The 27294-nt window shown below is 35.8% G+C and overlaps 1 protein-coding gene across 1 annotated transcript in view; it reads right to left on the reverse strand.

The window, feature by feature from the left end:
- Positions 1 to 4809: 4809 nt before the first annotated feature.
- The window catches only part of LOC124365636, a 45361-nt gene continuing 22876 nt past the window's right edge, over positions 4810 to 27294 (reverse strand). The window contains exons 2-4 of the mRNA XM_046821629.1: positions 8329 to 8938; positions 5505 to 8101; positions 4810 to 4841 (exon numbers count right to left, since the gene is read on the reverse strand). Coding sequence (XP_046677585.1) covers positions 4810 to 4841; positions 5505 to 8101; positions 8329 to 8938 — 3239 coding nt within the window. The remainder of the gene's footprint in view (positions 4842 to 5504; positions 8102 to 8328; positions 8939 to 27294) is intronic.

Consider the following 27294-nt stretch of genomic DNA (forward strand, 5'->3'; position numbering starts at 1 on the left):
AATTTTAATGCGATTAGAACATAGACCGACCAATGTTTTAATAGTGTAAACTCTTGTTTTAGTCATGAATTATAGAATGTATTTAATTTATGTAATTTTAATGCGATTAGAACATAGACCGACCAATGTTTTAATAGTGTAAACTCTTGTTTTAGTCATGAATTATAGAATGTATTTAATTTATGTAATTTTAATGCGATTAGAACATAGACCGACCAATGTTTTAATAGTGTAAACTCTTGTTTTAGTCATGAATTATAGAATGTATTTAATTTATGTAATTTTAATGCGATTAGAACATAGACCGACCAATGTTTTAATAGTGTAAACTCTTGTTTTAGTCATGAATTATAGAATGTATTTAATTTATGTAATTTTAATGCGATTAGAACATAGACCGACCAATGTTTTAATAGTGTAAACTCTTGTTTTAGTCATGAATTATAGAATGTATTTAATTTATGTAATTTTAATGCGATTAGAACATAGACCGACCAATGTTTTAATAGTGTAAACTCTTGTTTTAGTCATGAATTATAGAATGTATTTAATTTATGTAATTTTAATGCGATTAGAACATAGACCGACCAATGTTTTAATAGTGTAAACTCTTGTTTTAGTCATGAATTATAGAATGTATTTAATTTATGTAATTTTAATGCGATTAGAACATAGACCGACCAATGTTTTAATAGTGTAAACTCTTGTTTTAGTCATGAATTATAGAATGTATTTAATTTATGTAATTTTAATGCGATTAGAACATAGACCGACCAATGTTTTAATAGTGTAAACTCTTGTTTTAGTCATGAATTATAGAATGTATTTAATTTATGTAATTTTAATGCGATTAGAACATAGACCGACCAATGTTTTAATAGTGTAAACTCTTGTTTTAGTCATGAATTATAGAATGTATTTAATTTATGTAATTTTAATGCGATTAGAACATAGACCGACCAATGTTTTAATAGTGTAAACTCTTGTTTTAGTCATGAATTATAGAATGTATTTAATTTATGTAATTTTAATGCGATTAGAACATAGACCGACCAATGTTTTAATAGTGTAAACTCTTGTTTTAGTCATGAATTATAGAATGTATTTAATTTATGTAATTTTAATGCGATTAGAACATAGACCGACCAATGTTTTAATAGTGTAAACTCTTGTTTTAGTCATGAATTATAGAATGTATTTAATTTATGTAATTTTAATGCGATTAGAACCTATTCAAAAGGGGAAACAATATGATGCGCGCAGACAGCCAAACATACGATTTCATTCTTCAGGGACTCTCCGTAAAAAATAAATAAAATACAGAATAAAAAAAATTGAATGGTAAATCTAGTTTATTGTGGAGAATGATTGTTGGAGTGGGTGGGCTTCTTTTACAGTTAAAGGTTTTAGTAAACCTTATGTTAACGGAGAACCCTCCATTGGTCGCGTTGACCGCGTTGGGCTGTAACCGAGCAATGAGCATGATCTTCCAAAGCTGGCGTGATTTAAATAATGCTCACTATCAATTCATGATGGCTTTGCCATGGGAACTCGGCTTGTGTTGACCTCAATTCCCACACGTACCCATCCTGAATATCCTGTCACTCGACACACCGTGCCAAGACCTTTTTTTATTTATAGTAAATGTGTCTCCAGCATATTGTCCTTGTGAATTAAACCATTGCTTTAATCCTAGATTTCGCAGTATCTAGTCAGATCTGAATGAAACGTTTCCTTTAAGTCCAGCTAAACTCACAAAAGGTTGTACTGAAATTCTTTTAAGAGAATCCAGAATAGTGTTAAAGCATTTTTAAATGTTGAGTTCTGTCAAACACACGTTTACCAAGTGGTCTTGTTCCCTTTTTCCCATTTTCCCCATCAATTTTGGATCAATCTATACATTAACTTAATTTTTGTTAACATTGCTTTATTATCAAGAACCACTAAATAATAATTTCTAAAAATTTAGTGCATATTAAATATTTGGCCTATTCAATTAGTTTAAACAATAAACCTACGTACTGTATTTATTGAGCAAAATGTCACAAGCTATGTACAGACTAAATGTCGGGCAAACCTTGATATTGTCCACTGCTTATTGAGTGTAATCCTGCATATCGAGCAAAATGTCACAAAAAGTGGACACCCAGTACGGACTCTCTACTATGTACAGACTAAATGACGGGCAAACTTTGATATTGTCCACTGCTTATTGAGTGTAATCCTGCATATCGAGCAAAATGTCACAAAAAGTGGACACCCAGTACGGACTCTCTACTATGTACAGATTAAATGTCGGGCAAACCTTGATATTGTCCACTGCTTATTGAGTGTAATCCTGCATATCGAGCAAAATGTCACAAAAAGTGGACACCCAGTACGGACTCTCTACTATGTACAGACTAAATGTCGGGCAAACCTTGATATTGTCCACTGCTTATTGAGTGTAATCCTGCATATCGAGCAAAATGTCACAAAAAGTGGACACCCAGTACGGACTCTCTACTATGCAAGGTGTTTGAAAAGTATGGGTACGGCTTAATATTTTAAAAACCATAGGAGATAACATCTATAAACTCTGCACAGTGTCAAATGGCTATTTAAACTATATTTCCTTGCTATTACCATGACATGCCAACGATGGGGGGACGTCCCAGAGAGGAAAACATGGAAATCTTAAATGAAAGCATGGGTCGAGTGATACCTCATTTGAAAGAGCTCACTTAGTAGAGTTGAATGCCGCAAACCGCATCTCAAAAGGTTTATCCAATCAGAAATGGCGGGTTGTTTTAGGTACACATTGTGAAGTACATTACAGTATGCGCTGCCATTTCTGACTGGATCGTCATATTCTGATGCGGTAGGCGGCGTTTCACTCTACTAACCAATGTGTTTTCACTGTCTTTTTTTAATTAGCAAGTTATGTCATAAATTTTTAACACAATATATAAAACTAAAATGAATTCGTCGTCTTTATGTTTATGAATTAATTAAGTTCTACCATTGTTTTTTGTTGGTGAAATAGTTAACTTACCACTAAATTTTTGAATTAAATTTTTTTGCTATTTTTTATAAATACTAATCAGTGAAACCATTAGTTAGTAGAGTGAAACGCCCCTTACCGCATCAGAATATGACGATCCAGTCAGAAATGGCAGCGCTCGACCCATGCTTTCATTTAAGATTTCAATGTTTTCCTCTCTGGGACGTCCCCCCATGGTTGGCATGTCATGGTAATAGCAAGGAAATATAGTTTACATAGCCATTTGACACTGTGCAAAGTTTATAGATGTTATCTCCTATGGTTTTTAAAATATTAAGCCGTACCCATACTTTTCAAACACCTTGTATATACAGACTAAATGACGGGCAAACTTTGATATTTTCCACTGCTTATTGAGTGTAATCCTGCATATCGAGCAAAATGTCACAAAAAGTGGACACCCAGTACGGACTCTCTACTATATACAGACTAAATGACGGGCAAACTTTGATAATGTCCACTGCTTATTGAGTGTAATCCTGCATATCGAGCAAAATGTCACAAAAAGTGGACACCCAGTACAGACTCTCTACTATGTACAGATTAAATGACGGGCAAACTTTGATATTTTCTACTGCTTATTGAGTGTAATCCTGCATATCGAGCAAAATGTCACAAACAGTGGACACCCAGTACGGACTCTCTACTATGTACAGATTAAATGACGGGCAAACTTTGATATTGTCCACTGCTTATTGAGTGTAATCCTGCATATCGAGCAAAATGTCACAAAAAGTGGACACCCAGTACGGACTCTCTACTATGTACAGATTAAATGACAGGCAAACTTTGATACTGTCCACTGCTTATTGAGTGTAATCCTGCATATCGAGCAAAATGTCACAAACAGTGGACACCCAGTACGGACTCTCTACTATGTACAGATTAAATGACAGGCAAACTTTGATACTGTCCACTGCTTATTGAGTGTAATCCTGCATATCGAGCAAAATGTCACAAACAGTGGACACCCAGTACGGACTCTCTACTATGTACAGATTAAATGACGGGCAAACTTTGATATTGTCCACTGCTTATTGAGTGTAATCCTGCATATCGAGCAAAATGTCACAAAAAGTGGACACCCAGTACGGACTCTCTACTATGTACAGACTAAATGACGGGCAAACTTTGATATTGTCCACTGCTTATTGAGTGTAATCCTGCATATCGAGCAAAATGTCACAAAAAGTGGACACCCAGTACGGACTCTCTACTATGTACAGATTAAATGACGGGCAAACTTTGATATTGTCCACTGCTTATTGAGTGTAATCCTGCATATCGAGCAAAATGTCACAAACAGTGGACACCCAGTACGGACTCTCTACTATGTACAGACTAAATGACGGGCAAACTTTGATATTGTCCACTGCTTATTGAGTGTAATCCTGCATATCGAGCAAAATGTCACAAAAAGTGGACACCCAGTACGGACTCCCTACTATGTACACATTAAATGACGGGCAAACTTTGATATTTTCCACTGCTTATTGAGTGTAATCCTGCATATCGAGCAAAATGTCACAAACAGTGGACATCTAGTACGGACTCTTTACAATGTACTGACTAAATGTCGGGGGAATATTATACTGAATGTTCGCCTGCACTTCATTCAGAGAATTAATGTCAACAAATGTTGACTAATTCTTAATTTATGGCCTAATATAGGTTCAATGTAATGAATTCGGCTCTACACAGATAACATTTTTAAACCATTTATCTCAAAAGTTGCAACTGCCAAATGCACACAACCTATAATATGGTTATATCCGGTTGGTGATAAAAAGTGTTGGAACTGGCCACATTTTAAATTTAACAGTTAAACCATAAACAATATAACAAAATTGTTAGCGTATTTTTGGTCGCCTCTCTGATTTTAAATACAAAAATGTTTGTTTTACGATGCGACTATCGGGTTTATTTATTTATTTATTTATTTAACTTCCAACGGTCAAAAGACCAATTTACAACGGGTTACAGTTTTATATAGTCTCTCAAGATGACTAGTACTTATAAACACAGAGGGCCAAGCCAAACATGCAATTGGACTTTAAACTAATTGGTGCTTAAGCCCTAGCTCAAGCACCAAGCCAAACATGCAGGGAACAATACAGCCAACACTATGCAACAATAACAATAATAAAGCTATATGATTTACAATAAATATAACTATACTAGTAAAGGTAAATAAAATCTACATTATTGTAATAAATATTAACAGTATTAGAGTAACAAAATAGAATCTATAGAATACATAACAAATTTTAACAACGATAACAAATAAATAACAATAATTTATAATAAATATTGAGGATCATGATAAGTAAATAGAATTAGGAAAAAAAAAACTAATGAACATGCACCATATGTTATACTAATAACTACAGTTTTGATTGCCGAATACAGATTCAATGCAGTGCCCTCCAGTCCAACAACTTCTTTTTGAAGGCCTCCTCACCTGTACAAAACAGATCAATGTCGTCCGGCATGCTGTTGGCCAGCAGCTGGAGGCGAGGAAAGGTGCTGTGGAACAAGTACTGGGTCGAATACTGACGTCTAGCGAAAGGATGGGTGTGGCGCAGGTGTCGAGAAGTGCGGAAGTCCAGCTTGACAAGTAGATCAGGGGCATCAATGTTCGAGTTAATCAGCTTCCTCAGGAACAGTAGGTCATTGATTATTCGTCTTGTGTGAAGTGGCATCAAGTTTAACTGAAGTCGCAGATCATGAACTGGAGCAGTGCGGTAGTCGAAGCCTAGCAGCACACCAACAAAACGGACGAAACGGGTTTGAACGTTCTCAAGTCCATCAATCTGGCCAATCAAGTAAGGGCTCCAAACAGGTGAAGAATATTCCAGTAAGGGTCTCACCAGATGGATGTAAAGGATCCGTAGAGCATGAATAGAGAACATGTTGCGGCTGTTCCGTATGACGAAGTATAGGGCAGAATTAGCTCTCTTACAAATATAGTTGATATGTTCTTGAGGGTTTAAATTAGGAGAAAGCATGACTCCAAGGTCCCTTATCATCAGAGAACGCGAGAGGGGTTGATCTTCAAGTGTGTAAGGGAACATGATAGGTGTGCTAGACCTGGAGAAAGATATCACAGAGCATTTGGAAATATTTAATGACATGTCATTATCATAACACCACTTCATCAACAGATCAATACTGTTCTGTAAAGCCTGGCAATCGTTGAAGGTTTTTATTGTTCTGAAGAATTTAGCATCATCGGCGAAGAGTAAAACTTTTGATCCTTGGGTGTACTGGACTAAGTCATTGATAAATATTGAGAAGAGAACAGGGCCCAACAGCGATCCCTGAGGCACACCTGATATAGCAGAGAAAGGCTTCGACAAACAGCCAGCAACCCGAACCCGAAGAGAACGATCCCGAAGGTAGCTCTTCAACCACATCAAGAGGCTTCCACTGAGTCCAATAGCTTCAAGCTTGGCCACCAGGTGTTCATGGCTTACACGATCGAAAGCTTTAGAGAAGTCTGTGTATATGGAGTCCACCTGATGAGATTCTGAGAAGGCAGTGAGAATGTGATCTTGGAAGGTTAGTAGATTAGTAGTAGTCGAGCGTCCTTTCATAAAGCCATGTTGTTCAGCACAGATAACACCCTTCAGATGGAATGACAACCTCTTCAGAACCAGGGATTCAAAGATCTTGGCAATTGATGACTGAATAACTACCGGGCGATAATTCTTGACGTCAGCGGGAGAACCAGACTTGAAGATAGGTACTATATAACCCAATTTGAGATTAGAGGGAAAGATTCCGGCAGCCATGAGCATGTTGAAGTATAAGGTAAGGTGAGGAGATAAAACGCTACTGCAGAATTTCATAATCAATGGAGAGATGTCGTCAGGGCCAGCTCCCTTGTTCACATCAAGCGAATTCAGTACACCCTCCACCTCAGCACAGGTTACACAGCAGGAAGAGAGAGTGGTACATGCCTTGAGGTCATATATAGGTGGAGATGAAGATGGAGCCTTGTACACAGAGGAAAAAAACTTGGCGAACATGTTAGAGATGTCTTGAGGATTTTCAGCAAATTCATGATCGAGCTGCAATCGAGAAGGAAGTGATGGAGTCCTCTTGGAAGAATTGACAAAACTCCAGAAGACTCGAACGTTACTCTTCAGAGATGAGTCAATGGACTGAATATATGTTGAGTAGCATTCCCTCGTTAGTCTACTACATGCTGCACGAACACCACAGAATTGATAATAAAGACGGTTATCAAGAGTTTGTTTGTAGCGCCTATGAAGTATCTTCTTCCTGATGATCACAGCTTTTAGTTCAGGGGAGAACCAAACAGGAAAGGCTCGTTTACCAACGTATTTAGATGGACATGCGCTCCTGATATTGCAGCTAAGTTGGAAACAAAATTCTGAAAATAAGTCTTCGACAGGAACACTGTTATCGAACACAGGATAGTTCAGACGCTGAACCCAGTCAAACACATGGGCTAGATCACATTTCCTTAGATTGGGAACAAATGCACTATAGTAGAGGTTTTCTGAAGTATTAATATCCAGGTCCATTTCCAGCGCAGGATGGTGACATTCCACAGGAAGAAGAGTGTCTGAGGCATTCAGGACTCGCAAGTTCACAGAAGAAAAGACCAAATCCAGAAGGACACCTCGATCATTGTAGATATTATTGTACTGCTTAAGATCAAGGAAATTCATAACATCATAAATACGTTGGGCTGATGTGTTGAGGTGGGTAAAGAGACTGGACCAGTCCACGTTCGGCAAGTTAAAATCTCCAATAATCAATAATGGGTGTATGTCTTGAACGGTAATTGACAGTTCCTCCAGAATAGATGCAAATTCCATGTATTGGGTAGAGTTCTGATTAGGAGGCAGATATACACCACCAAGGACAAGAATAGAATTCTTTAGCTTCATGGCTGCAAAGACACATTCAATGTTAAGAGAAGACTGAGAGAGTTCCCAGGAATCAAACCGGTCCCGTATTGCCACAATCACCCCACCACCACTGGTTTTCTGGCTCGATAGAGAGGTCCTATCACATCTATACACCCTGTAATTGAAGAAACCAAGTTCAACATTACTTATATCCCCTGTAAGGTTGGTCTCCACCAATACAATCACATCATATACGGAATGGCTAAGAGATTGGCGCAGGGTTACAAGTTTAGATCTCAGTCCATTGACGTTTTGAAAAAACACACTGATTTTCTTTTGACCGTTGGAGTCTAAGCGTTTTTTGATTTCAACTTGGAAATAAAGGGAACTCCATTAATGTACCTTATAGTCAGGTCATTCTCGCCAGCATTCCTCCTCGCTTCAAGGTCTGCTCTGAGTTTCTGAAGATGATTTCGCTCTTTAACTGTGCGATCTCTAGACATGCTGATACCACCATCACCATTTGCATATTTGTCCGAGAAACGTTTGGCGAAAATTCGAGCTTGGTCAGCATCAGGGAAAATGACTTTTATCGGCCTGGAATTATGTTTCTTATATACTCCAATTCTAAAGAATTTAATAGATTCAAGGTTAGCTTCCTGGTAAACTTCAGACAAAAGCTGTTTAATTTGCTGTTTGTCGTGTTTTCTTTTAGATTCAGTGTTTGATTGGGAGCTTTCAGCAATGCCGTAAAGAATTACATTACACAGACGTTTATTACGATCATTGATCTCCATCAGGGTTTCCTCAAAACCACCACCGCCAGCCTGTCTTGCATCGACTCTACTCTCAATATCTGAGACTCTGTGTTCAAGACGCTCAATACGAGGCTCAAGTTGTTCAAATTTGTCATGGATAGCCTTGACATCATCCTGGATAATTTTAACATTTTCCGGTAAATCGTTGAGGCGGTCAACTTTGGCTGAAAGGTCGTCGATCTTTTGAGCAAGTACTGAAAGAATTGTATTCAAACTAGACACAGACGGAGCGGTAACACAATCCACGCGTGTACAAAACCATTTAACTGAATTATCGCTTGCAATTTTCAGATACTCAGTCTTAGAAATCCCAACGCAAGTACGATGAAACCACCGATCACAGGGGCCATCACATTGGAGTCCTTCATCGGTATTTATAACTTTTCTACAACAAGGAACGCATGTTGACTTCGATTCCGAATCCATATTTGTAGATATTGTTTAAATCAGGGCTACTCAGTTCACCCCGAGTAAACAGTCAACTCGAACCGACAGCCAGATGAATTGATCGGAGTAGAAGGGTTTCTTATAGTACAGCTTGTAGAAACAGAGTGGATGGTAGATGATCCAGAAGGCTGTGGCAAAAAAAAAAGTTTCGCAGATTACTCTATGTATGACGTATAGCAATGATCAAAGACAAGTGTTATTGACAGATGACAACAGTAATGAGGTTTTGTAAATACTAAGCGAAGCGAAGCGAATTAAAATATACAGGCTACATGCATAAATAACATGCCAAGCTATTGGGATTCAGTTGATTGAAATTGAGCGTCTATGACTTGCTGAGTGATGATGACAGCTGGAGATCGTTTACACTAACAACGGTAAGTGAATTAGGGTTGAAAAATTAATTGAATTATGCAAAGATTAAACAACAGAATTTAAGAACTAATAGGTAGATGCACTCACTCTGGTCCAATTGATGATATAAATATAGTCTAAATACACCTGAGCACCAATAACAAAGTATATACAGTAAAATAAATTGCACTAGTAAAATACGTTAGATTCAAACTGCTATCCAAAGACCAAAAAAAAGCAAAACCAAAAGGGTTTGCTTCAAGAACCAGACTTTTGAATGTTCACAGAAATTCAGCACTTAAAGCCATGCTGTGGCGTGACGGTTACAAATATTGAAAATCGTTATGTGACTATAACACTTTGATTGTAGATTGTAACATTTTCAAATAGGATTTTGCTATGACCTTTTGGGTAAAGCCTCGCCTGCGGCGATAGTAGAGTTTAATAGGGCTTCAAATAAAAGTTTCCATGTAGACTGTTTCGGTTTAAGTTTGTGATTAAAACCTTAACCAGTCGCTTTCATCCAAAGTCATATTTGATTGATATCGGAAAATGGTTTTAGGATTAACAAATACAATCAATAAATCGAGTTTTGTAACTGCTTTGTCCTAACACAGTGTTGTTTTAAACTGGCGGTCTGCCTCCTTGGCTTGAAACGTGTTTTATAAATTCTGATTAATTCATCACCCACAGTTCATGTTCATGCCAAAATTCAATAATATTTGTCCTAACAAAGTGTTGTTTTAAACTGGCGGTCTGCTTCCTTGGCTTGAAACGTGTGTTATAAATTATGATTAATTCATCACCCACAGTTCATGTTCATGCCAAAATTCAATAATATTTGTCCTAACAAAGTGTTGTTTTAAACTGAAGGTCTGCCTCCTTGGCTTGAAACGTGTTTTATAAATTCTGATTAATTCATCACCAACAGTTCATGTTCATGCCAAAATTCAATAATATTTGTCCTAACAAAGTGTTGTTTTAAACTGGCGGTCTGCCTCCTTGGCTTGAAACATGTTTTATAAATTCTGATTAATTCATCACCCACAGTTCATGATCATGCCAAAATTCAATAATATTTGTCCTAACAAAGTGTTGTTTTAAACTGGCGGTCTGCCTCCTTGGCTTGAAACGTGTTTTATAAATTCTGATTAATTCATCACCCACAGTTCATATTCATGCCAGAATTCAATAATATTTGTCCTAACAAAGTGTTGTTTTAAACTGGCGGTCTGCCTCCTTGGCTTGAAACGTGTTTTATAAATTCTGATTAATTCATCACCCACAGTTCATATTCATGCCAAAATTCAACAACATTTGTCCTAACAAAGTGTTGTTTTAAATTGGCGGTCTGCCTCCTTGGCTTGAAACGTGTTTTATAAATTCTGATTAATTCATCACCCACAGTTCATATTCATGCCAAAATTCAATAATATTTGTCCTAACAAAGTGTTGTTTTAAATTGGCGGTCTGCCTCCTTGGCTTGAAACGTGTTTTATAAATTCTGATTAATTCATCACCCACAGTTCATATTCATGCCAAAATTCAATAATACTTGTCCTAACAAAGTGTTGTTTTAAATTGGCGGTCTGCCTCCTTGGCTTGAAACGTGTTTTATAAATTCTGATTAATTCATCACCCACAGTTCATATTCATGCCAAAATTCAATAATACTTGTCCTAACAAAGTGTTGTTTTAAATTGGCGGTCTGCCTCCTTGGCTTGAAACGTGTGTTATATATTCTGATTAATTCATCATCCACAGTTCATATTCATGCCAAAATTCAATAATATTTGTCCTAACAAAGTGTTGCTTTAAATTGGCGGTCTGCCTCCTTGGCTTGAAACGTGTTTTATAAATTATGATTAATTCATCACCCACAGTTCATATTCATGCCAAAATTCAATAATATTTGTCCTAACAAAGTGTTGTTTTAAACTGGCGGTCTGCCTCCTTGGCTTGAAACGTGTTTTATAAATTCTGATTAATTCATCACCCACAGTTCATATTCATGCCAAAATTCAATAATATTTGTCCTAACAAAGTGTTGTTTTAAACTGGCGGTCTGCCTCCTTGGCTTGAAACGTGTTTTATAAATTCTGATTAATTCATCACCCATAGTTCATATTCATGCCAAAATTCAACAACATTTGTCCTAACAAAGTGTTGTTTTAAATTGGCGGTCTGCCTCCTTGGTTTGAAACGTGTTTTATAAATTATGATTAATTCATCACCCACAGTTCATATTCATGCCAAAATTCAATAATACTTGTCCTAACAAAGTGTTGTTTTAAATTGGCGGTCTGCCTCCTTGGCTTGAAACGTGTGTTATAAATTCTGATTAATTCATCATCCACAGTTCATATTCATGCCAAAATTCAATAATATTTGTCCTAACAAAGTGTTGTTTTAAACTGGCGGTCTGCCTCCTTGGCTTGAAACGTGTTTTATAAATTCTGATTAATTCATCACCCACAGTTCATATTCATGCCAAAATTCAATAATATTTGTCCTAACAAAGTGTTGTTTTAAATTGGCGGTCTGCCTCCTTGGCTTGAAACGTGTTTTATAAATTCTGATTAATTCATCACCCACAGTTCATATTCATGCCAAAATTCAATAATACTTGTCCTAACAAAGTGTTGTTTTAAATTGGCGGTCTGCCTCCTTGGCTTGAAACGTGTTTTATAAATTCTGATTAATTCATCACCCACAGTTCATATTCATGCCAAAATTCAATAATACTTGTCCTAACAAAGTGTTGTTTTAAATTGGCGGTCTGCCTCCTTGGCTTGAAACGTGTGTTATAAATTCTGATTAATTCATCACCCACAGTTCATATTCATGCCAAAATTCAATAATACTTGTCCTAACAAAGTGTTGTTTTAAATTGGCGGTCTGCCTCCTTGGCTTGAAACGTGTGTTATATATTCTGATTAATTCATCATCCACAGTTCATATTCATGCCAAAATTCAATAATATCCACGCCAGTGACTTGAATACTTGCTTCCGTACATCGCTTCCCCCTATCGTCACATTAATTTGAAATCAGGTAATATTCTTAGGAAGAACTTACAAATTACTACGATAAATTTTTTTTAAATCACTTCAACTAAACCAATCATTACACGATGACCGTTAAATATCGTTTGAATGCCGTGGAGCTATGCCTCCTTGAGTCTATTTGGTTTCAATAACGAACTTAAGTTCTGAGTTTACAAGAGGAGAAGTTGTACTAATTTTGAGAAAATACAACTGGAGAGTTTACAGACGGACAGAAAATCTTAGTTTTTATGCTGCTTAGATTAAATAACTACGTTTAAATATGTTAAACCAATATAGAATAAGTGATATTTTTGTGTTTAGAATATTCTAATTAAATATCTTAAAATGTTTTTAATTTAACACCAAGGGTTTTCAAAACTCCGTTCTCCTGGAGGACATTATATAGCGGAGAGTGGAGCTCAAATGAGATCTCTTGTGAGAAGTGTAGTTTTAGGTTCAACTAGTCACACAGGACGAATATTACAAAATGTGTCCTGAAGTTTGGTCAGACAAGTATCGAATAACGCGTAACGCGGATTTACAGAATTTTATAAAATACCAACAAAATAAAGTTTATACTAAAACTATCCAGAGGAGTAGATTTTTTATACAAATAGTATCATTAACAATACAGCTTGATTAGAAATTTTGGTACTTACATAATAACGCCACCGTAGCAGTAATTCTGGCAATGCGCCAGTAAAAACCAATCTTATCTTATTTATCAGAGTTCATATGGCAACAGCATCAGTTGAAAGTAAATAAAGACAGTTTTGAATCAATCTTAAATTCTTTATCGGTCCATTTTCCATCTAAATCGTAATGAATACTTATATTTATATTTTATCACAAAGAATTTAGCTTCAGATTGTCTGCACTCGATAACCATTAAATGTGTGCTGCCGTGTTTATTACGTAAGCATTGACATGTTACAAGCTTTTCATTGAAAACAACAATAGGCCTACTCTGTAATAAAGTTGATTTAATACATATATTCATATTGTACAACTCAGGACTACAGGTTTTTGATAGTGCCTTGTTTATGTACGACAACATACAAAGAATTTAGCTTTAGATTGTCTGCACTTGATAACATTAAATGTGTGCTGCCGTGTTTATTACGTAAGCATTGACATGTTACAAGCTTTTCATTGAAAACAACAATAGGCCTACTCTGTAATACAGTTGATTAAATACATATATTCATATTGTACAACTCAGGACTACAGGTTTTTGATAGTGCCTTGTTTATGTACGACAACATACAAAGAATTTAGCTTTAGATTGTCTGCACTTGATAACATTAAATGTGTGCTGCCGTGTTTATTACGTAAGCATTGACATGTTACAAGCTTTTCATTGAAAACAACAATAGGCCTACTCTGTAATACAGTTGATTAAATACATATATTCATATTGTACAACTCAGGACTACAGGTTTTTTATAGTGCCTTGTTTATGTACGACAACATACAAAGAATTTAGCTTTAGATTGTCTGCACTTGATAACATTAAATGTGTGCTGCCGTGTTTATTACGTAAGCATTGACATGTTACAAGCTTTTCATTGAAAACAACAATAGGCCTACTCTGTAATACAGTTGATTAAATACATATATTCATATTGTACAACTCAGGACTACAGGTTTTTGATAGTGCCTTGTTTATGTACGACAACATACAAAGAATTTAGATTTAGATTGTCTGCACTTGATAACATTAAATGTGTGCTGCCGTGTTTATTACGTAAGCATTGACATGTTACAAGCTTTTCATTGAAAACAACAATAGGCCTACTCTGTAATACAGTTGATTAAATACATATATTCATATTGTACAACTCAGGACTACAGGTTTTTGATAGTGCCTTGTTTATGTACGACAACATACAAAGAATTTAGCTTTAGATTGTCTGCACTTGATAACATTAAATGTGTGCTGCCGTGTTTATTACGTAAGCATTGACATGTTACAAGCTTTTCATTGAAAACAACAATAGGCCTACTCTGTAATACAGTTGATTAAATACATATATTCATATTGTACAACTCAGGACTACAGGTTTTTGATAGCGCCTTGTTTATGTACGACAACATACAAAGAATTTAGATTTAGATTGTCTGCACTTGATAACATTAAATGTGTGCTGCCGTGTTTATTACGTAAGCATTGACATGTTACAAGCTTTTCATTGAAAACAACAATAGTCCTACTCTGTAATAAAGTTGATTTAATACATATATTCATATTGTACAACTCAGGACTACAGGTTTTTGATAGCGCCTTGTTTATGTACGACAACATACAAAGAATTTAGCTTTAGATTGTCTGCACTTGATAACATTAAATGTGTGCTGCCGTGTTTATTACGTAAGCATTGACATGTTACAAGCTTTTCATTGAAAACAACAATAGGCCTACTCTGTAATACAGTTGATTAAATACATATATTCATATTGTACAACTCAGGACTACAGGTTTTTGATAGCGCCTTGTTTATGTACGACAACATACAAAGAATTTAGATTTAGATTGTCTGCACTTGATAACATTAAATGTGTGCTGCCGTGTTTATTACGTAAGCATTGACATGTTACAAGCTTTTCATTGAAAACAACAATAGGCCTACTCTGTAATACAGTTGATTAAATACATATATTCATATTGTACAACTCAGGACTACAGGTTTTTGATAGCGCCTTGTTTATGTACGATAACATACAAAGAATTTAGATTTAGATTGTCTGCACTTGATAACATTAAATGTGTGCTGCCGTGTTTATTACGTAAGCAGTTGACATGTTACAAGCTTTTCATTTGAAAACAACAATAGGCCTACTCTGTAATACAGTTGATTAAATACATATATTCATAATGTACAACTCAGGACTACAGGTTTTTTGATAGCGCCTTGTTTATGTACGACAACATACAAAGAATTTAGATTTAGATTGTCTGCACGTGATAAACATTAAATGTGTGCTGCCGGTGTTTATTACGTAAGCATTGACATGTTACAAGCTTTTCATTGACAAACAACAAAAGGCCTACTCTGTAATACAGTTGAGTTAAATATTAAATACATATATTCATATTGTACAACTCAGGACTACAGGTATTTTGATAGCGCCTTGTTTATGGTACAGAGCAACATCACAAAGAATTTAGATTTAGAGATTGTCTGCACTTGATAACATTAAATGTGTGCTGCCGTGTTTATTACGTAAGCATTGACATGTTACAAAGCTTTTCACTTGAAAACACACCATTAGGCGACTCTGTAAATACAGTTGATTAAATTCATATATTCATATTTGTACAACTCAGGACTACAGGTTTTTGATGATTAGCGGCCTTGTTTATGTACGACAACATACAAAGAATTTAGATTTAGATTGTCTGCACTTGATAACATTAAATGGTGTGCTTGCCGTGTTTATTACGTAAGCATTGACATGTTACAAGCTTTTCATGAAAACAACAATAGGCCTATAGGCTACTGGTAATACAGTTGATTAAATACATATATTCATATTGTACAACTCAGGGACTACAGGTTTGTTTTTGATAGCGCCTTGTATTAGGTACGACAACATTGCATAGGAAGAATTTTAGATTTAGATTGTCTGCACCTTTGATAACATTTAAAATTTGTGCTGCTGCCGTGTTTATTACGTAAGCATTGACATTGTTACAAGCTTTTCATTGAAAACAAACAATAGGTCCTACTCTGTAATACAGTTTGATTAAATACATATATTCATATTGTACAACTCAGCACTACAGGTTTTTGATAGGCGCCTTGTTTATGTACGACAACATACAATGAATTTAGATTTAGATTGTCTGCACTTGATAACATTAAATGTGTGCTGCCGTAGTTTATTACGTAGCATTGACATGTTACATGCTTTTTCATTGAAAATCAACAATAGGCCTTACTCTGTAATACAGTTGATTAAATACATATATTCATATTGTACAACTCAGGCACTACAGTGTTTTTGATAGCGCCTTGTTTATGTACGACAACATACCAAAGAAATTTAGATTTAGATTGTCTGCACTTGATGAACATTAAATGTGTGCTGCCGTGTTTATTACGTAAGCATTGACATGTTTACAAGCTTTTCATTGAACAACACAACAATAGGCCTACTCTGTAAATAATACAGATTGATTAAATACTCAAATATTCTATATTTTATTGTACAACTCTTACAAGGCACTCACCAGGTTTTTGGATAGGCGCCTAAGCTTTGGTTTAATGTACGACAACATTACCCACAAATTTGCCATTTAGAATTGTCCTGCCACCACTTGATAACTACTTAAATCCGTTGATGCTGCCGTGTGTTTATTACGTAAGCCTTTGACATGTTTACAAGCATTTTCATTGAGCTACACACAACAACAATAGGCCCCTACTCTTGTAATACTACAGTTGAGATTAAATACATATATTCATATTGTACAACTCAGCACTACAGGTTTTTGATAGCGCCTTTGTTTATGTACGACAACATACAAAGAATTTAGATTTTGATTGTCTGCACTTGATAACATTAAATGTGTGCTGCCGTGTTTATTACGTAAGCAATTGACATGTTACATAGCTTTTCATCTGAAAACAACAATAGGCCCTACTCTGTAGATACAGTTGATTATTAAATACATATATTCATATTGTACAAACTCATGCCACTACCAGGTTTTTGATAGCGCCTTGTTTATGTACGACAACATACCAAAAAGAATTGTAGATTTAGATTGTCTGCACTTTGATAACATTAAATGTGTGTGCTGCCGTGTTTATTACGTAAGCATTGACATGTTACAAAGCTTTTCATTGAAAACAACACTAAGGCCTACTCTGTAATACAGTTGATTAAAATACAGATCTATATTCATATATTGTACAACTCAGGGACTTACAGGTTTTTGATAGCGCCTTGTGTAATGTACGACCGACATACATACAAAGAATATTAGATTTTAGAATTGTCTGCAACTTGATAACATTTAAATGTGTGCCCTGCCGTGTTTATTATACGTAAGCATTGACATGTTACAAGCTTTTCATTGAAAACAACAATAGGCCCTACTCTGTAATACAGTTGATTAATACATATAATTCATATTGTACAACTCAAGGGACTACAGGTTTTTGATAGTGCGCTTAGTTTGATGTACGACAACATACACAAGAATTTAGATTTAGACTTGTCTGCACGTTGATAACATTAAATGTGTATCTGCTGCCGTGTTTATTACGTAAGCATTGACATGTTCACAAGCTTTTCATTGAAAACAACAATAGGCCTACTCTGTAATACAGTTGATTTAAATACATTATATTCATATTGTACAACTCAGGACTACAGGTTTTTGATTTAGCGCCTTGTTTCTGTACGACAACATACAAAGAATTTAGATTTAGATTGTCTGCACTTGATAACATTAAATGTGTGCTGCCGTGTTTATTACGTAAGCATGACATGTTTACAAGCGTTTTCATTGAAAACAAGACAATAGGCCTACTCTGTAATATTCAGTTGATTTAAATACATTTTCTTCATATTGTATACAACTCAGGGACTACAGGTTTTGATAGTGCCTTGTTTATGTACGACAACATACGCAAAGGAATTTAGATTTTTGTTAGATTGTCTGCACTTGATAACATTAAATGTGTGCTGCGTGTTTATTACGTAAGCATTTTGACATGGTTACAAAGCTTTTTTCATTGAAAACAAACAATATAGGCCTACTCTGTAATACAGTTGATTAAATACATATATTCATATTTGTACAAAACTCAGGACTACAGGTTTTTGATAGCGCCTGTTTATGTACGACAACATACAAAGAATTTTAGATTTAGCTGGTCTGCACTTGATAACATTAAATGGTGTGCTCCGTGTTTATTACGTTAAGCATTGACATGTTTTACAAGCTTTTTCATTGAAAAACAACAATAGGCCTACTCTGTAATATAAGGTGATTAATACATATATTCATATTGTACAACTCAGGACTACAGGTTTTTGATACAGCGCCTTGTTTATGTACCGACAACATACAAAGAATTTAGATATAGATTGTCTGCACTTGATAAAATTAAATGTGTGCTGCCGTGTTTTATTAACGTAAGCAATTGACTTGTTGTTAACAAGCTTGTTCATTGATAAACAACAATAGGCCTACTCTGTAATACTAGGTTGATTAAATACATATTTATTCATATTGTACAACTCAGGACTCTCAGGTTTTTGATAGCGCCTTGTTTATGTACGACAACATACAAGAATTTTAGATTTTGAGATTGTCTCGTCACTTGACATAACATTAAATGTGTGCTGCCGTGTGTTTATTACGTAAGCAATTGACATGTTACATGAGCTTTTCATTGAAAACAACAATCTAGGCCTCTTACTCTGTAATTTCAGTTGATTAAAAATATCATATATTCATATTGTACAACTCAGGACTACAGGTTTTTGATAGCGCCTTGTTTATGTACGACAACATACATAGAATTTAGCTTTTAGATTGTCTGCACTTGATAACATTAAATGTGTGCTGCCGTGTTTATTACGTAAGCATTGACATGTGTTACAGAAAGCTTTTCATTGAAAAACAACAATATGCCTACTCTTTTGTGAATAAAAAAATCACAGTTTGATTTAAATACAATATATTCATATTGTACTCAAACTCAGGACTACAGGTTTTTGATTAGCGCCTTGTTTATGTACGACAACATACAAAAGAATTTAGATTTAGATTGTCTGCACTTGATAACATTAAATGTGTGCTGCCGTGTTTATTAGCGTAAGCATTGACATTGTTACAAGCTTTTCATTGAAAAACATACAATAGGCCCTACTCTGTAATATAAGTTGATTTTTCATACATATATTAATATTGTAACAACTCAGGACTACAGGGTTTTTGATAGCTGTTTGGTCCCCCCCCCCCTTTTTCTTTATTGTACGACATCATACAAAGAAATTTAGATTTAGAATGTCTGCACTTTGATAACATAAGGTGTTGCTGCTGCCCGTTGTTTATTACGTTAAGCATTGGCATGTTACAAGCTTTTTCATTGAAAAAACAAACAATAGGCCCTAGCTCTGTAAATACAGTATGATTAAATACATATATTTCATATTGTACAACTCAGGACTACAGGTTTTTGATAGCGCCTTGTTTATGTACGACAACATACAAAGAATTTAGATTTAGATTGTCTGCACTTGATAACATTAAATGTGTGCTGCCGTGTTTATTACGTAAGCATTGACATGTTACAAGCTTTTCATTGAAAACAACAATAGGCCTACTCTGTAATACAGTTGATTAAATACATATATTCATATTGTACAACTCAGGACTACAGGTTTTTGATAGCGCCTTGTTTATGTACGACAACATACAAAGAATTTAGATTTAGATTGTCTGCACTTGATAACATTAAATGTGTGCTGCCGTGTTTATTACGTAAGCATTGACATGTTACAAGCTTTTCATTGAAAACAACAATAGGCCTACTCTGTAATACAGTTGATTAAATACATATATTCATATTGTACAACTCAGGACTACAGGTTTTTGATAGCGCCTTGTTTATGTACGACAACATGCAAAGAATTTAGATTTAGATTGTCTGCACTTGATAACATTAAATGTGTGCTGCCGTGTTTATTACGTAAGCATTGACATGTTACAAGCTTTTCATTGAAAACAACAATAGGCCTACTCTGTAATACAGTTGATTAAATACATATATTCATATTGTACAACTCAGGACTACAGGTTTTTGATAGCGCCTTGTTTATGTACGACAACATACAAAGAATTTAGATTTAGATTGTCTGCACTTGATAACATTAAATGTGTGCTGCCGTGTTTATTACGTAAGCATTGACATGTTACAAGCTTTTCATTGAAAACAACAATAGGCCTACTCTGTAATACAGTTGATTAAATACATATATTCATATTGTACAACTCAGGACTACAGGTTTTTGATAGCGCCTTGTTTATGTACGACAACATACAAAGAATTTAGCTTTAGATTGTCTGCACTTGATAACATTAAATGTGTGCTGCCGTGTTTATTACGTAAGCATTGACATGTTACAAGCTTTTCATTGAAAACAACAATAGGCCTACTCTGTAATACAGTTGATTAAATACATATATTCATATTGTACAACTCAGGACTACAGGTTTTTGATAGCGCCTTGTTTATGTACGACAACATACAAAGAATTTAGATTTAGATTGTCTGCACTTGATAACATTAAATGTGTGCTGCCGTGTTTATTACGTAAGCATTGACATGTTACAAGCTTTTCATTGAAAACAACAATAGGCCTACTCTGTAATACAGTTGATTAAATACATATATTCATATTGTACAACTCAGGACTACAGGTTTTTGATAGCGCCTTGTTTATGTACGACAACATACAAAGAATTTAGATTTAGATTGTCTGCACTTGATAACATTAAATGTGTGTGCTGCCGTGTTTATTACGTAAGCATTGACATGTTACAAGATTTTCATTGAAAACAACAATAGGCCTACTCTGTAATACAGTTGATTAAATACATATATTCATATTGTACAACTCAGGACTACAGGTTTTTGATAGCGCCTTGTTTATGTACGACAACATACAAAGAATTTAGATTTAGATTGTCTGCACTTGATAACATTAAATGTGTGCTGCCGTGTTTATTACGTAAGCATTGACATGTTACAAGCTTTTCATTGAAAACAACAATAGGCCTACTCTGTAATACAGTTGATTAAATACATATATTCATATTGTACAACTCAGCACTACAGGTTTTTGATAGCGCCTTGTTTATGTACGACAACATACAAAGAATTTAGATTTAGATTGTCTGCACTTGATAACATTAAATGTGTGCTGCAGTGTTTATTACGTAAGCATTGACATGTTACAAGCTTTTCATTGAAAACAACAATAGGCCTACTCTGTAATACAGTTGATTAAATACATATATTCATATTGTACAACTCAGGACTACAGGTTTTTGATAGCGCCTTGTTTATGTACGACAACATGCAAAGAATTTAGCTTTAGATTGTCTGCACTTGATAACATTAAATGTGTGCTGCCGTGTTTATTACGTAAGCATTGACATGTTACAAGCTTTTCATCGAAAACAACAATAGGCCTACTCTGTAATACAGTTGATTAAATACATATATTCATATTGTACAACTCAGGACTACAGGTTTTTGATAGTGCCTTGTTTATGTACGACAACATGCAAAGAAATGCATCCAGGCTAAGACTGTATTGTGATATTATGATAAATTTACAATTTGAGTACGAAATATTTATATTCTTGGAGGTTTACAAGCCTCTTCATATGAAGCACTCCACATACTACCTCAAGCACTTACCCATTGATGAAATTGAATGCTACGAGTGCTCTCCAACTTAATCCTCAACGTAGTGCGTCCTTGAACGGCTATTGAGTTGAGAGTCATCCCTTTAAACAGACCGATCTAACAGAACATGCGAGCTCGATGGAGTCTCCGCATGGAAGTACTCGTACATACTATCGGGTACACACTTAAAGCTCAGTGATGCCGAACAAGAATTGATTGAAACTCTTCTTCACAGTTGAGTCCAAGTGACCCACATATCCGAGGAAAGATTGCTATGTCAATCTACATCACGATGTGTTATGTTGTATTCATGAGCGGACCGGTCTGTAGACGACAGTTAAGTCCAAGTGACCCACATAGCCGAGGAAAGATTGCTATGTCAATCTACATCACGATGAGTTATGTTGTATTCATGAGCGGACCGGTCTGTAGACGACAGTTAAGTCCAAGTGACCCACATAGCCGAGGAAAGATTGCTATGTCAATCTACATCACGATGTGTTATGTTGTATTCATGAGCGGACCGGTCTGTAGACGACAGTTAAGTCCAAGTGACCCACATAGCCGAGGAAAGATTGCTATGTCAATCTACATCACGATGTGTTATGTTGTATTCATGAGCGGACCGGTCTGTAGACGACAGTTAAGTCCAAGTGACCCACATAGCCGAGGAAAGATTGCTATGTCAATCTACATCACGATGTGTTATGTTGTATTCATGAGCGGACCGGTCTGTAGACGACAGTTAGGTCCAAGTGACCCACATAGCCGAGGAAAGATTGCTATGTCAATCTACATCACGATGTGTTATGTTGTATTCATGAGCGGACCGGTCTGTAGACGACAGTTAAGTCCAAGTGACCCACATAGCCGAGGAAAGATTGCTATGTCAATCTACATCACGATGTGTTATGTTGTATTCATGAGCGGACCGGTCTGTAGACGACAGTTAAGTCCAAGTGACCCACATAGCCGAGGAAAGATTGCTATGTCAATCTACATCACGATGTGTTATGTTGTATTCATGAGCGGACCGGTCTGTAGACGACAGTTAAGTCCAAGTGACCCACATAGCCAAGGAAAGATTGCTATGTCAATCTACATCACGATGTGTTATGTTGTATTCATGAGCGGACCGGTCTGTAGACGACAGTTAAGTCCAAGTGACCCACATAGCCGAGGAAAGATTGCTATGTCAATCTACATCACGATGTGTTATGTTGTATTCATGAGCGGACCGGTCTGTAGACGACAGTTAAGTCCAAGTGACCCACATAGCCGAGGAAAGATTGCTATGTCAATCTACATCACGATGTGTTATGTTGTATTCATGAGCGGACCGGTCTGTAGACGACAGTTCTGTGTCAACGGCGGCATCCTTTCTACCACGGATACGTTCTTTGGGGTCTTCAACTGCCTCATGTTGCACCAACTGAATTTATTAGGGAGGTAATTTTCAAGTAACGTACTTTCCTTTAAAAAATCAAAGATAGGACGATGTAGTAAAATTGTAATAGGCGTATAAATTGTAGAAAGTAGTTTTCCGTTAAATTGTAACTTAAAGTGAAGGGAAGAATACGTAACTAAACAATGACTTCCCAAACCATATTCTTTTGATTAACTCCATCCCTGAATTAACCCGACATTCAATCAAATCCCCGAAATTATAGAATCTACTAATTTTGAACAATACGTTTATTTCAACTAATAATGTCAAGATGTGTGCTATAATTTACTTTAGGTAAATTCGTGACCTTGTTTGCAGGACATTTAGGCCAAAACTGTCGCTATTACAGTTTTAATTAAGTTTTACAGAATTAAGTTTTCCACTAAAAAAAGGAAGATTCTTTATTCTATAACCTTTATCTATGTTTTGTGCTTTTCATACTCACGGTATAAACGTGACACTATCATCCAACTGCTTGATACGCTAATGTTTACAATTATTGTTTACATTTTTTAAATTTATTGTTCGTACTCCTAGCTGGTAAAAAGCCTCGCACAAAAAACTATATCACCATAACGATACCTCTTAGGCAGAAGATTTTGTATTGTATTGGCCAACAAATATCGGAACCAATCCAGCCAATATAGATCAAACCAACCACTACCGTGAACAAACACAGTATATACAGGGACCAAACCAGGCAATATCAAGAACAAACCGTCAAATATCCAGGATAATCAGTCGATAACTGGACCGAAACAGCCAATATCGGGAACAACCGTCAAATATCGAGACTAAATCAGTCGATAACTGGACTGAACCAGCCAATAACGGGAACAACCGTCAAATATCGAGACTAAATCAGTCGATAACTGCACCGAAACAGCCAATACCGGGAACAACCGTCAAATATCGAGAATAAACCAATCGATAACTAGAGCGTACCAGCCAATAACGGGGACAAACCGTCAAATGTCGAGATTAAACCAATAAATAACTAGAGCGTACCAGCCTATAACGGGAACGAACCTTCAAATATCGAGACTAAATTAGTCGATAGCTAGAACGTACCAGCCAATAACGGGGACAAACCGTCAAATATCGAGACTAAATCAGTTGATAACTAGAACGTAGCAGCCAATAACGGGGACAAACCGTCAAATATCGAGACTAAATCAATCGATAAATAGAACGTACCAGCCAATAACGGGAACAAACCGTCAAATATCGAGACTAAATCAGTCGATAACTAGAACGAACCAGCCAATGTCGGGAACAAACCTTCAAATATCGAGACTAAATTAGTCGATAACTAGAACGTACCAGCCAATAACGGGGACAAACCGTCAAATATCGAGACTAAATCAGTCGATAACTAGAACGTACCAGCCAATAACGGGAACACACCGTCAAATATCGAGACTAAATCAGTCGATAACTAGAACGTACCAGCCAATAACGGGAACAAACCGTCAAATATCGAGACTAAATCAGGCGATAACTAGAACGTACCAGCCAATAACGGGAACAAACCGTCAAATGTCGAGATTAAACCAATAAATAACTAGAGCGTACCAGCCTATAACGGGAACAAACCTTCAAATATCGAGACTAAATTAGTCGATAGCTAGAACGTACCAGCCAATAACGGGGACAAACCGTCAAATATCGAGACTAAATAAGTTGATAACTAGAACGTAGCAGCCAATAACGGGGACAAACCGTCAAATATCGAGACTAAATCAGTCGATAAATAGAACGTACCAGCCAATAACGGGAACAAACCGTCAAATATCGAGACTAAATCAGTCGATAACTAGAACGAACCAGCCAATGTCGGGAACAAACCTTCAAATATCGAGACTAAATTAGTCGATAACTAGAACGTACCAGCCAATAACGGGGACAAACCGTCAAATATCGAGACTAAATCAGTCGATAACTAGAACGTACCAGCCAATAACGGGAACACACCGTCAAATATCGAGACTAAATCAGTCGATAACTAGAACGTACCAGCCAATAACGGGAACAAACCGTCAAATATCGAGACTAAATCAGGCGATAACTAGAACGTACCAGCCAATAACGGGGACAAACCGTCAAATATCGAGACTAAATCAGTCAATAACTAGAACGTACCAGCCAATAACGGGAACAAACCGGCGAATATCGAGACTAAATCAGTCGATAACTAGAACGAACCAGCCAATACCGGGGCTAAACAACCAATATAGAGACCAAACCAGCTAATAACAGGAACATGTAGATTCGAAACCAGCATATACCTTGATTGTTCATTTAGCTATTAATTACATACATCGAAGAAATATTTGATATTAGTATTAGCAAGTGTCACTTTTGTCATACCGACGCCTTTTTAGTAATAAATTAAAAAGTGAAACTTTTACAAGGAAAACATTAACAGTATTTACACATTATGTAAATATTTGAACTTCTTGTGAAAACAATAACTTTAAACTTAAGTGGTTACCAATAATAAAATTATAGTAACAATACCATATAAATAATGTTGACTTGAATTTCAAAATAACAGTGATGTGAACATAGACGTGTTTGCTACAATTTTATCGCGCACCTTCACCAGATGTTTAGTTATTAGCCAATTACTGAATTAATGAAACTGCCATATTAAAATAATGCAATAAAAGTTCTCTTCGTAAACAGTGGTATAAGTACAGTTAATTGGAATTGACTCCAATTGAAAGCATTTACTGTTACTACAAACACATTTTAATTCAAAGTCAACATGAAAAACCTCATTTCTACCATAATAGACTGCCTACCATAAATGTTAATATTAATTTGCAAAATATTTATTTGACAAATTACTTCTCGGTTATATTACATTATTTTAAAGTGTTAGGATTACATAATTTCAAAACAGGATTTAGTTCAATCCTCATCTATCAACAAATTCATCTTCATACTGATAAACATACACAGAATTGGTCGAGCTATGGGATCCACAGAAAATTTTACAAAACTGAAGTGTCGTGGTTGATTTGAATTAAGGTTGTCACTACGGTATTATTCAAACCTTAATGCAACATTTTTAAGTTACACTGAAGAGGCCACAAAGGGTGATGTTTTGTTCATAAATTATCTTTCAAGAGATTCTTAACGAAACGGAGCTAACATCCGTAACTAGATTGAAATTGTAACTATAAAACAGGGCATAAAGTTGCATCTCATTTCGTAATCTCAAATGGACTGACTGGCCACTGTGCCTCATTAAAATACAATCCAAGATATCAGTCGACCGATAAGAAGATTAAAGTTTTCTACCACAACTACACTCGCAAATGACTCACGGCCGTTATGTTGAACATTATTAGTATTCCAATAACAACAGTTATGTTATGTGCTACCTTTTGACTACTATAGTATTTGCAGACCATTATGAGCGAGAAAAACTCTAATTTTAACAAACTAGAATAATCCGAGGTTTTACAAGTACAGTAGCACACACGGATACTAGACTGACATCCGTGGCAGCACATATTCAAATTACCCCAAATGTGACCACCGTGCACATTCATACACATTTATACAACTCATAACATACAAGCTGCAATATTAACACAGAACTGTTGCAAGCTGCGCTATGCACTTCACACTTCACACACACCACACGTAGCGCTGACTGTGTTTGTACTTGTCCCTGGAGCACAGTTTCTTCATTCTATGATGTTTCAGGATTTTAAAGGTTTATATATCTGTGTCAGAAATATCTAAAATTATAATTTACCGTTAAACTACACTTTTCGAATAAATTATGATACGAATTAATTGATT

This window comes from Homalodisca vitripennis, chromosome 6 (assembly GCF_021130785.1).
Source record: "Homalodisca vitripennis isolate AUS2020 chromosome 6, UT_GWSS_2.1, whole genome shotgun sequence".
Lineage (NCBI taxonomy): Eukaryota > Metazoa > Arthropoda > Insecta > Hemiptera > Cicadellidae > Homalodisca > Homalodisca vitripennis.